The sequence below is a fragment of the Macaca mulatta genome, chromosome 1, assembly GCF_049350105.2.
Source record: "Macaca mulatta isolate MMU2019108-1 chromosome 1, T2T-MMU8v2.0, whole genome shotgun sequence".
Taxonomy (NCBI): domain Eukaryota; kingdom Metazoa; phylum Chordata; class Mammalia; order Primates; family Cercopithecidae; genus Macaca; species Macaca mulatta.
Genome location: NC_133406.1, coordinates 1,985,273 through 1,998,467, shown reverse-complemented (window position 1 = coordinate 1,998,467; position 13,195 = coordinate 1,985,273). Strand labels below are relative to the sequence as shown.

At 42.5% G+C, this 13,195-nt stretch overlaps 1 protein-coding gene across 2 annotated transcripts in view; it reads right to left on the bottom strand.

Moving 5' to 3' along the window:
• Nucleotides 1-9,755: 9,755 nt before the first annotated feature.
• ZNF670 (zinc finger protein 670) overlaps nucleotides 9,756-13,195 on the bottom strand; it is a 28,257-nt gene continuing 24,817 nt past the window's right edge. The window contains exons 2-4 of one of the 2 annotated variants that reach the window (XM_015127987.3): nucleotides 12,404-12,530; nucleotides 11,816-11,876; nucleotides 9,756-10,773 (exon numbers count right to left, since the gene is read on the bottom strand). In XM_015127987.3, coding sequence (XP_014983473.3) covers nucleotides 9,795-10,773; nucleotides 11,816-11,876; nucleotides 12,404-12,530 — 1,167 coding nt within the window. In that variant the 3' untranslated portion in view covers nucleotides 9,756-9,794. The remainder of the gene's footprint in view (nucleotides 10,774-11,815; nucleotides 11,877-12,403; nucleotides 12,531-13,195) is intronic. The other variant, XM_015127993.3, reaches the window with a different exon arrangement.

The window sequence follows — 13,195 nt, the reverse complement described above, 5'->3', positions numbered from 1 at the left end:
GTCATTTTTTTTTCACAAGCCATCCTTCTAGGCCCACAAAACACATGCATATTTTGGGTATTGATTTACATTAACAAATATACAGGCCGGGCGCGGTGGCTCAAGCCTGTAATCCCAGCACTTTGGGAGGCCGAGGCGGGCGGATCACAAGGTCAGGAGATCGAGACCACAGTGAAACCCCGTCTCTACTAAAAAATACAAAAAAATTAGCTGGGCGCGGTGGCAGGCGCCTGTAGTCCCAGCTACTCGGGAGGCTGAGGCAGGAGAATGGCGTGAACCTGGGAGGCGGAGCTTGCAGTGAGCCGAGATCGCGCCACTCACTCCAGCCTGGGCCACAGAGCGAGACTCCGTCTCAAAAAAAAAAAAAAAAAAAAAAAATACAATTATATCAATCCAAAGATAAACTTTAGGGCCGGCTGCAGTGGCTCAGGCCTGTAATCCCAGCACTTTGGGAGGCCGAGGCGGGCGGATCACGAGGTCAGGAGATCAAGACCATCCTGGCTAATACAGTGAAACCCCGTCTCTACTAAAAATACCAAAAATTAACCGGGTGTGGTGGCGGTGCCTGTAATCCCAGCTACTCGGGAGGCTGAGGCAGGAGAATGGCGGGAACCCGGGAGGCGGAGCTTGCAGTGAGCCGAGATCGCGCCACTCACTCCAGCCTGGGCCACAGAGCGAGACTCCGTCTCAAAAAAAAAAAAAAAAAAAAAAAAAAGATAAACTTTAGAAGTATGAGAACTATGGAGAGTGTGTGTGAGAAAGAGGCAGGAGAGAGAGGGAAACATAGAATGCCTGTCTTTATAAGGAAAGGAAAACATTAGAAAAAACAGATAATTTCAGAAAAAAAAGAGTTGAAGGTATGCTAACAGACTAGAAACCTCATATATTCTGTAAATCACACCCCCTCCCCTTTTTTTTTTTTAAGACGGTGTCTTTCTCTTGTTGCCCAGGCTGGAGTGAATGGCGCGATCTAGGCTCACTGCAAGCTCCGCCTCCCGGGTTCACGCCATTCTCCTGCCTCAGCCTCCTGAGTAGCTGGGACCACAGGCGCCGCCACCGCGCCCGGCTATTTTTTTGTATTTTTAGTAGAGACGGGGTTTCACTGTGTTGGCCAGGATGGTCTTGATCTCCTGACCTCAGGCGATCCACCGGCCTCAGCCTCCTAAAGCGCTGGGATTACAGGAGTGAGCCACTGCGCCCGGGTTTTTTTTTTTTTTTTTTAAATCTTTATTTTTTTTGAGACGGAGTGTCCCCTGTTGCCCAGGCTGGAGTGCAGTGGCGCGATCTCGGCTCACTGCAACCTCCGCCTCCCAGGTTCAAGTGATTCTCCTGCCTCACCCTCCCAAAGAGCTGGGATTACAGGCGCCGCCACCGCGCCCAGCTAATTTTTGTATTTTTAGTAGACGGGGTTTCCCTATGTTGGCCAGGTTGGTCTCGAACTGCTGACCTCAAGTGATCTGCCCACCTCAGCCTCCCAAAGCTCTGGGATTAAAGGTGTGAGCCACCGTGCCCGGCTGGCAAACCTCTTTTCTCCACACTGAATTGATTTCTCAAAATATCATGGCTTCTGGTCCAGAATCTCTTCATTCAAATACTAATTTTTTTCTGCTTTTTACTCATGCAAGAACTATTACGTGATTTACTTATTTCAGCACTCATGAAATATCGTATATATGATATGCTTATGAATTTTAAGAATGTTTTTCATGAAATTTAATTGTGTTCAGAAATTTATCCAAAGATGTGAATAATTCCACAGTGAGTGTATAGTTACGTTTTATTTAATACACTCCGTTTTTTTCTTCTCAATTGAAGAACTCTAAGCAAATTCTAAAAAGTTACTGTTCCTTTCCCTTTTTTCCTTTCAAAATAGTTTTATTGAGGTATAATTGACACACAGGAAACTACACCGTTAAAGTGTGTAATTTGATAAGATTTGACAAGCGTGTACACGCATGGAACCGTCGCCTCAGTCACGATGGCAAATATCATCCCCCAAAAGTTTCCTTGTGTCTTCCTGTGATCCCTTCTTCCCGGAAACCTCTCCTGAACTCTCCCGCCTACCCCCTGTTGTCCCTGATCTGCCTTCTCTATTTACGGATATTTTGCATTTTCTTTTTCTTTTTTTTTTTTGAGACGGAGTCTCGCTCTGTCTCCCAGGCTGGAGTGCAGTGGCCGGATCTCAGCTCACTGCAAGCTCCGCCTCCCGGGTTCCCGCCATTCTCCTGCCTCAGCCTCCCGAGTAGCTGGGACTACAGGCGTCCGCCACCACGCCCGGCTAATTTTTTTGTATTTTTATTAGAGACGGGGTTTCACCGTGTTGGCCAGGATGGTCTCGATCTGCTGACCTCGTGATCCGCCCGCCTGGGCCTCCCAAAGTGCTGGGATTACAGGCGTAAGCCGCCGCGCCCGGCCGCTTATCACGTTTTTTCAGTGAGAGCCTCGGAGCGCCGCCGCTCCTAGTCAGCCATCTTGGCCTCGCCCCCAGAATTCTTCACACAGAAGTAGGACAACCGCGGCTACGTTCTTTACATGGTAGTCCAACTAACTGAAGGTCTCTGATTTTACGTTCTGAGGTTTCACTGCTGACACGTTTGGTGCCTAATATCTTATTTTCGCCCTTATGACTCACTTCTCGAAAAGGCAAGCCCAGGTGCTCCCTTATTTGGTGCCAGCATGAAAATCGAACTGCACGATCTCCTGCCCAGGCTCATGTAAATACAAACTCTCACCATGGCCCCAAACAATAAACCTCTAAAAATGAAAATACAGGCCAATTTCTTTTTTTTTTTTTTTTAACTCAAACCATTTTGCACCTACTTGAGAGGCCTGAACTGGTCTCTAAATATGTCAATTATGAAGGTAATAAACACTTTATACCCTCTGGGTGCATAATTAGCATCAACTAGATGATGTGTAATTTTAAATACATTTTGCAAATTTGTTCTATTAATCAGTCCCATAGATCTCTGCATATCAATGAATGCTGCTGCTCGTTTTTATATAGGTGTGTGTAGTGATGACGCTATGCAACTGATTATTTAGAAAGACACTTAAAAATGGTTTCTAGGCCGGGCGCGGTGGCTCACGCCTGTAATCCCAGCACTTTGGGAGGCCGAGGCGGGCGGATCACAAGGTCAGGAGATCGAGACCACGGTGAAACCCCGTCTCTACTAAAAATACAAAAAATTAGCCGGGCGCGGTTGTGGGCGCCTGTAGTCCCAGCTACTCAGGAGGCTGAGGCAGGAGAATGGCGTGAACCCGGGAGGCGGAGCTTGCAGTGAGCCGAGATGGCGCCACTGCACTCCAGCCTGGGCGACAGAGCCAGACTCCGTCTCAAAAAAAAAAAAAAAAAAAAAAAAAAAAAAATGGTTTCTAATCTTTTGCTACCAAAACTGAATTATAACTCATGTTAAGATGGAGCAGGACATAGTAAAAATATGTTCTTTTAAAACTTAGTATTTTAAATGTATTGAAAGTGAAAATAGACCTTGTCAAAATTTCTGGGATGCAGTGAAAACAGTGCTTTGAAATTTAAAGTGGCCGGGCGCGGTGGCTCAAGCCTGTAATCCCAGCACTTTGGGAGGCCGAGACGGGCGGATCACAAGGTCAGGAGATCGAGACCAGCCTGGCTAATACGGTGAAACCCCGTCTCTACTAAAAAAATACAAAAAACTAGCCGGGTGAGGTGGCGGGCGCCTGTAGTCCCAGCTACTCGGGAGGCTGAGGCAGGAGAATGGCGTAGACCCGGGAGGCGGAGCTTGCAGTGAGCTGAGATGCGGCCACTGCACTCCTGCCTGGGCGACAGAGCGAGACTCTGTCTCAAAAAAAAAAAAAAAGAAATTTAAAGCACTGAATATGCAAATATTTAAAAAATAAAATCAAGAATATTCCACTTTAAGAAACTAAAGGAAGAGCAATGTAAACCTAAATTAGTCAAAAGGAAAATCAAAACAATTGCACCGCAAGTAAATGAGACTGAAAATAGAAAATCAACAGAGAAAAATCAATAGAACGAAAACTGGTTGTTTGAAAAGACTAACAAAATTAATAAATATTAAGCCAGGATAACCAAGAAAAAAAATTAAAAAAAAAACAAATATAAAAAATGAATGACAGACTAGCATTGCTGACCCCATGGGCATTGAAAGGATTAAAAAAAAAATACTATACACAGCTCTATTCCCACAAATATAACCCAGGTCAATGGAACCAATTCCTTCAGACATAATCTACCAAAACCCACAAAAGGAGATAATACATCTATTAATGAAATGGAATCAGTATCTACCTAGTAACCTTTGGAAAAACTTATGTTCAACCATGTTAACTTATTTTAACTAGTGGGATTCAGGGGCTCCCTCTTTGTCAAGAACATGTAGAAGTAGCAAACAATTGTATTACTCATTGGATCAGGGAATCCATGTCAACTACGGTCTATTATAGCACAATGGGTGCTATGACTATGGAGAATTTAGGCTACACGATACTTGTTTTTTGATTAAAAGATAGCACACCTGTTTTATATACAGTAATTCCCTCTAAGATCATAGGGGAACCATAAATTTTGTGGCATCACCAGGTTTAATTCTTTTGTAACCTTTATCGATTAAGGACATGAAGGTTTCCCAATTGAGGCATTTCAACAGATTTTTAAATTAATTCACAGGCCATTTTGCAGAAGCATAAAACCCAATTGGCACCCAATTATCTAGTTTTATATGTTATTTAGTAAACCTTCAGATTCCCAATCAGGTCAAATTGTAAAACTTTTTCTCTTGGGTAGGAGCTCCTTTGAGGCCAGTGGGTGAATGCCTGTGTACCCTATTTATATTTGTAAATGTATTCCTCCAGAAAGGATAAAACCAACATTGTCGTTGTTGCACGTCTCCTACAAGGTAATAGTTGTGTTGTGGGGTTTAAGAATTCTAGGTTTGGCTGGGCACAGTGGCTCACGCCTGTAATCCCAGCACTTTGGGAGGCCAAGGTGGGTGGATCACGAGGTCAGGAGATCGAGACCATCCTGGTTAACACGGTGAAACCCCGTCTCTAAAAAAATACAACAAAATTAGCCGGGCGTGGTGGCGGGCACCTGTAGACCCAGCTACTCAGGAGGCTGAGGCGAGAGAATGGCGTGAACCCAGGAGGTGGAGGTTGCAGTGAGCCAAGATCGCACTACTGCACTCCAGCCTGGGCAACAGAGCGAGACTCCGTCTCAGGAAAATAATAATAATAATAATTCTTCTAGGTTTATGTTTGAATTAACTCCTTTGCTGTGTCATATGGGTGCCATGGTTGTTTCTCCCCAAAGCAGGCTCACTGTGTACTGTTATCAGCTTGTCTGAGTATGATGAGAGAGAACACATTCATGCACATATTACATAAGTTGATTTATTATTTATAAAGGCATCAAAGAAGATGAGAAGTCTAAAATTCAATGTGATGTGGTCACCTAAGGTTCAGAGAAGTTGCCTGGAAGGATGGAATTTTGACTGCATGTGCCCCACTTGCAACACAGTTAAGAGACTCCAGAAAATAGCCCAGCCCAGGTTTTACAGCCCAGGATCCCCTGACTCACTGAGCAAAGTGTTGAGACATTGTATTTCCCGTGAAGACTCTAAGTCTGGGCTGTTCTACCATTCTCTCCTGATTTCAGAATGCTGCATTCCCAGCACATTCTACACTTATTCTTGAGAACTGCAAGTAAGAAAGAGGGTAGAACTGGGCCAGTCCAATACAACTTGGAGGGTAGTTCTCAATCCTTAACAGTGAGGCATCAGGATATTTGTTGTGATAGAAACATAGGCAGCAGCAGTACAGAAATTTCAGTGTCCTAGTGGCCCATCTGCTATTAGGTTGCTGGACCAGAGCATGACACATGACTGCTTTTCTCTTCTATGAAAACTGCTTCAGACGACCTTTTAATTCTCATGCAAAGGAGCAGCATTTGATTTATCGTTAGTGTGGGCAATCTGTGTGGTTAAAGAAAACAGTTCAGGAGTCCATCAACTGACACTGAAGACCACCCAATCCTCCAGTGAATGCCATTCAATCTTGCTGGTGTTAACAACATACAGTAAGGTCATTTTGACTAAGGCCATCTAGGTTGCAAGGTTAGGCCTTTGGCATGCTGATCAGTAGTGCTAAAAGAAGCCCATACACTAGATGGAGGTTCTGCAATGAAAGAGGCTAATGTCAAATGCTTCTTCCCCTTTTCTTGACTCATCGTGCCTGGACCATGAGGCACCATGGATGTGCACCTCATCAGAAGAATGCACATAAAAGCAGCAGCACAAGAAACACTCAAGGCCACTAGTCTTGCACAAGTCATCTTGTTAGACAATTAGGTGACATGCTTAATTCTCCCCAGCATGGGGACATTCCTCCTTTCTGCAACTTCACACACACAAAATCCCTGGTGCTGTCCCAAGTGTACAGTAATAATGTTCACATGGCTACTCCAAGCATCCAGTGATGGTAAGCAAACGAGATGCAGCTACCACAGAGCAATAGTCTGACTTTTGATAATCAGGAATGAAGAACCCAGTGGTGAAGGTGCTGGGTCACTGCCTCAATGTGGGGTACCTTGGAAACTGCCTGCCAAACACAGGTCAAGGTGGAACATACCTCCTGCTGGGGAATGGCCAGTTAACCAATCACATCTAGGAGTTGAGAGTTTTACTGTGGGACGAGGTGGCAAATGCTGATAACGCAAAGTGCTGTGTAGACCAAAGTGAAAGTCCATCATCAATTGCTGGTTCTAATTTGGGTGATTTCTGTTACATTAAGGAACCAGTTAGACAAAAGCAGGTAGTTAAAGCTGAAAAGATATCATCAGTCATTGTTGGTTCATTCTGTTGGTAATGCCAGTTGTTTCCACAGTCTCATTGGTGACAGAAGAACTAGGACCCTAAGGCTACTGGGAAAAACACCCATGACACCCATGACTGTACAGATAAGATTGAGAGCAGTTATCAGTTAGATATACTCATAGACAAAAGAGGGAGGGTACTGTCAATGAGGCTGATCCACACAGGACTTGCACTGGCGAGCAGATAGAACAAACAGGGTGTAAGGGGAATGCTCTGTAGTATCTAGAACATGAGATGCTTCTTGGTTCTCATGAGGATGCAAGTGGTTTGCTTAAATGAATATGTGGAATGGTAGGCAACTGAAATATGTTAGACTACAGACTGGTGAGAACAAAATAGTATAATGCCATAATCCTGTAATATACAATTTATTGTAGTGCTAATTACATATAATATAAACTAGTTATGCAAAATTCATACTTACAAAACTGTACTATACTACATATTATATAGCTATGTATACACATATAAGTATACATGTAGACATTCTATATATACTAGATGATGCTATACTATATGGTATACTAGGGCACACCAATTTGACTGTAAATCCAAAAGGCCCCAACAATACACTAGAAAATTGAATGTATCAATATGGATTGAGTGTTTCTTATCTGAAATACTTGGGAACAGAAGTGCTTTGGATTTCAGACTTTTTTTTTTTTTTTTTTTTTTTTTTTTGAGACGGAGTCTAGCTCTGTTGCCCAGGCTGGAGTGCAATGGCCGGATCTCAGCTCACTGCAAGCCCCGCCTCCCGGGTTCACGCCATTCTCCTGCCTCAGCCTCCCGAGTAGCTGGGAGTACAGGCGCCCGCCACCTCGCCCGGCTAATTTTTTTTGTATTTTAGTAGAGACGGGGTTTCACCGTGTTAGCCAGGATGGTCTCGATCTCCTGAACTCGTGATCCGCCCGTCTCGGCCTCCCAAAGTGCTGGGATTACAGGCTTGAGCCACCGCGCCCGGCCTGGATTTCAGACTTTAAAAAATTTTGGAATATTTGCAGAAAACTTTCTGGATGAGCATCCCTAATCCAAAAATCAAAATCCTCTAATGAGCATTTCTGTTGAGCATAAGGCTGGTGCTCAGTTTTTGACTTTGGAGCATTTCAGATTTGGTAGTTGGAATCTGGGCTTTACAGACGTTCAACCTGTAGATAAAATACTTATATTCCATGATGAAGACAGATTTCACCCCAATGACCGTATTTGTATCTGAAAGCCAGTTAATGTGATAGACTATTAATACAATGCCAGAAACCACAAATCATCTCAATAGATGCAGAAAAAAACATGTGATAAGAGTTCAATACTCCTTGACCATGAAACAATAAATAAAAAACACAAGAAAACTTCCTGAGCCTGTGTGAGAATATTTCTGAAAAATCCACAATATGCTTGATGGTAAGACTGAATGCTTTCACACTCAGATTAGACAAGCACACTGTCCAATCACAGTTCTCTCTTCTTAATTCAAAGTAAAAAGTAGGCCAGGTATGATAGCTCATGTCAGTACCCCCAACATGTGGAGAGGCTGAGGCAGGAGGACAGCTTGAGGCCAGGAATTCAAGACCAGCCTAGACAATACAGCGAGATCCCATCTCTGTAAAAAATTTTAAAAATTATATAATTAGCTGGGCATGGTGACATGTGTCTGTAGCTCCAGCTACATAGGAGGCTAAGGTGGGAGAATCACTTGAGCCCAGGAGTTTGCAGCTGCAGTGAGCTATGACTATACCACTACACTTCAGCTTGGCTGACAGAGTGAGATCCTCTCTAAAAATAGAACATTTTTTAAAAAAGTGAACTATGCAAATAACAGCCAATAATGACAAAGAATAAAGGAAAGAAAATGAAAATAATACTGTACATGAGACTATATAAATTTCACATACATGCAAATTAATAACAATTCTTTATTAGCAAAGAAAATAGAAGAAAATCTTTATAACAAAAAAGTAGCTTTCCCATAAAAAGGCAGAATAAATATATAGATATATATATACACACACACATATATATAAAATGGGGGAGGAATAACCAAAACTTGCCACATAAGATCAGTAAGAAATTTCCAACAATTAACAAGAACTCATTTTTCAATGGTCCATTAATCAGAGAACAATTAAAACAACCACATGGAAATTAAAATTGCCAACTATCAGAAATACATTTCAACTCAGTCTAGGGATCCAATACATTTTTAAATAAATAGACAAAAATTATGTTAACTGATGAGAAACAAAACAAAACACAGCCTATTAAGCTCATGTACGATGGCTTATAAAGTATCTATGAAATTGTCAGCTCCATGATTCCTTGCAAAAAATTGAAAATCTAAAGTATAGACACCTTCTTTAACAATGAATCACTGATAAAAATATATTTGTAAGTGACTGGGAAAATTAAGTGCTTTAACACATTTTTGGTATTTTATGAGGTTCTTTCCCAGGATGAGTTCTTCTAAGTTTTAGAAGGGAACTAGGAAAATTGCAACATTCTAATCTTCCTTACATGTGTTGGATTTCTCTCTATTTTAAATTTTAAAAAAATTAAAAACTCTGTCGCCCAGGCTGGAGTGCAGTGGCACGATCTCGGCTCACAGAAACTTCTGCCTCCCTGATTCAAGTGTTTCTCCTGCCTTAGCCTCCTGAGTAGCTGGGACTACAGGCGCGCGTCACCACGCCTGGCTAAGTTTTGTATTTTTAGTAGAGATGGGGTTTCATCATGTTGGTCAGGCTGATCTCGAACTCCTGACCTCGTGATGTGCCCACCTCGGCCTCCCAAAGTGCTGGGATTACAGGCGTGAGCCACTGCGCCCGGCCTGAGTTTTTAATTTTTTCACGTGCTCTAATGAAACTAGAGTAAATGAAAGCTTTAACACACTTCTTACATTCACAGAGGTGTTTTATTGTTGTTGTTTTTTTTTTACCACATATAAGCTCTTTTATGCTTTCGAAGGGAACTGGAACAACTGAAGGCTTTACCACATTTCTTACATTCATAGGGTTTTTCTCCGGTATGAGTCCTTTCATGGCTTCGAAGGGCGCTGGAAGAAGTAAACGACTTACCACATTCCTTACATCCATAAGGTTTCACTCCAGTGTGAGTTCTTTCATGCTCGCATAGGTTACTAGAATATTTGAAGGCTTTACCACACTGTTTACATTCATAGGGCTTTTCTCCACTGTGAGTCCTTTCATGGACTCTGAGGACTCTGGAACATCTAAAGGCTTTGCCACATTTTATACATTCATAGGGTTTTTCTCCAGTATGCGTTCTTTCATGTATTCCCAAGTAAGTAGAACGACTGAAGGCTTTGCCACATTCTTTACATTCATAGGGTTTCTCTCCAGTGTGAGATCTTTCATGTTGGCGAAGAGAACTGGAAAAAGTGAATGATTTACCACATTTCTTACATGCATAGGGTTTCTCTCCAGTATGAGTTCTTTCATGTTCACGAAGATAACTTGAATAATTGAAGGCTTTATCACAATGTTTACATTTATATGTTTTCTCTCCAGTGTGAGTGCTCTGAGGCATTTGAAATACACTAGGAAAATCAAAAGGCTTCTCATACACTGGACCCTTATAAGGCCCATTACTAGTGTGTGTTACCATGTGTCTGTCAACACTGGTGACAGAGATAAAGGCTTTCCCACATTGTTTGCATTGATATAACTTCTCTGGACATTCCTCACACTCAAATAGTTTGTTTCCAGTGTGAGACAGGATGTGCCTATGAAGGGCTGAATGACATATGAAGACTTTTCCACACACACTGCATTCACATGGTTTTACTCCAGTAGAAACTTTCTTATTCAGATTCAAATTTGAATCCTGGTTGAAGGTTTCTCCATATTGACTGCCTTCTTTAATTTCAAACAATCTCTCTACCACATGACTGCTGTAAAAATGATAAACACATCATTAATGGTACATTTATTCATGGTTTACATTGCTACTAATACCAGGGAAAATGCAAGCTTCCTGCCATGTCTAAATTGTTTTAAAGTAAATAAATTAATTACTGTTTAAGACATGGGCCCCCCATAGCTATTATCTTTTTTTTTTTTTTTTTTTTTGAGACGGAGTCTCGCTCTCTCCCCCTGGCTGGAGTGCAGTGGCACGATCTCGGCTCACTGCAAGCTCCGCCTCCCGGGTTCCTGCCATGCCATTCTCCTGCCTCAGCCTCCCAAGTAGCTGGGACTACAGGCACCCGCCACCGCGCCCAGCTAATTTTTTGTATTTTTAGTAGAGGCGGGGTTTCACCGTGGTCTCGATCTCCTGACCTTGTGATCCGCCTGCCTCGGCCTCCCAAAGTGCTGGGATTACAGGCGTGAGCCACCGCGCCCGGCCCAGCTATTATCATTATTATCACAACTGTGATAGTCACATGTACAGTATTTTAGTGGTGTTTCCAAGTAAAATATTCTGAAAATACTGAACATCCATGTTATATTCAGGTGTGTTTTTTGCTAAGACTTTTCTGGAAAAAAAACAAAAAACAAAAAAAATTTCTAGTGGTTCTTATTTGTTTTGTCTGTTTATTATTATTATTATCATTATTATTATTATTATTTTTGAGACAGAATCTTGCTCTTGCTCTGTTGCCCAGGCTGGAGTGCAATGGCGTGATCTCAGCTCACTGCAACCTCTGTCTCCCGACTCCAAGCAATTCTCCTGCCTCAGCCTCCTGAGTAGCTGGAATTACAGGCACGCACCACCACACCCAGCTAATTTTTGTATTTTTAGTAGAGACGGGGTTTCATCATATTGGTTAGGCTGGTCTCGAACTCCTGACCTCACGATCCACCCGCCTCAGCCTCCCAAAGTGCTGGGATTACAGGCGTGAGCCACCGCGCCCAGCTGTTTTGTCTGTTTTAAAAACTTATGACATGCTAAGATTCCCTCAAGGGGCATTTTTTGTTCTTGTGAATGCAAATTACCTTAGATTTCTCCCAGGATTTTTGAAGTCATCTTGGATATTCTGGTCTTCTGATTTGTTTCCTAAAATGTACATCCATAAGATTGTTACAAATGATTAGAAACTTGAAAAATTGCTAGATTCAAGGTTCACTATACACTGTGACCATGTCTAATTTTTTTCACCAAAGTACTCCCTTTTCACATGCCAAATCAGGAAACATTCATGACAAAGAAACACTTGTTTTTTCTTTTCTTTCTTTCTTTCTTTTTTTTTTTTTGAGGCAGAGTCTTTCTTTGTTGGCCCAGCTGGAATGCAGTGGCTCAATCTCAGCTCACTGTAACCTCCACTTCCCGGGTTCCAGCAATTAACCTGTCTCAGCCTTCTAAGTAGCTGGGATTACAGGTGCTTGCTACCACGCCTGCTAATTTTTGTATTTTTTTAGTAGAGATGGGGTTTCGCCATGTTGGCCAGGCTGGTCTCGAACTCCCGACCTCAGGTGATCCGCCTACCTCGGCCTCCCAAAGTGCTGGGATTACAGGTGTGAGCCACCGCGCCCAGCCAAAACACTTGTTTTCTAATCAACTACATGAAAAAGTGTTATTCTTACCTACGGAAGCCAGGTTCCTAAAGATTTCTTGCATCACATCTCTGTAGAGATTCTTCTGAGAAGGATCCAGCAAAGCCCACTCCTCCTGGGTAAAGGCCACAGCCACATCTTCAAATGACACTGAATCCTAGAATATCACACATATGCGGAGAGGAGGATGGCTTAGACAGACATGAAGAATCTATATTCATCTCATAAAATCGTAACATAATTCTGTAGACTTCAAACATTTCTTCCATGACTTGGTCATCAGAACTTTACTCTCTGTCTGCACTTACTGCTTCCCACTCAACATTCTTCATGCTAAAATGAACTATTCAGAAAGTCAATAGCACAGTGGGAACACCTTTCTCACTGGTAGGTGGAGGGAATAAACTGTGCGGTAAGAAATGAGGTCACCCCTAATTTCTACGTGTAGATTTTATCTTGAGGGCCTCTTATAAAAAAGTCATGCTATCTGTTGCGTATAACAGTTAGTGTTAAGTCTTAAGACTACATATCCTTAGAAATACCTGCTCACAAAGTCTGACCTTTTGGTGTGAGAAAATAAGATGTTTTTGAGGGATCTCATCACCCTATGTGAACAATATGTAAACAATCTTTTTTTTTTTTTTTTTTTTTTGAGACGGAGTCTTGCTCTGTCGCCCAAGCTGGAGTGCAGTGGCGCGATCCTGGCTCACTGCAAGCTCCGCCTCCTGGGTTCACGCCATTCTCCTGCCCCAGCCTCCCGAGTAGCTGGGACTACAGGTGCCCACCACTGCGCCCGGCTCATTTTTTTTGTATTTTTAGTAG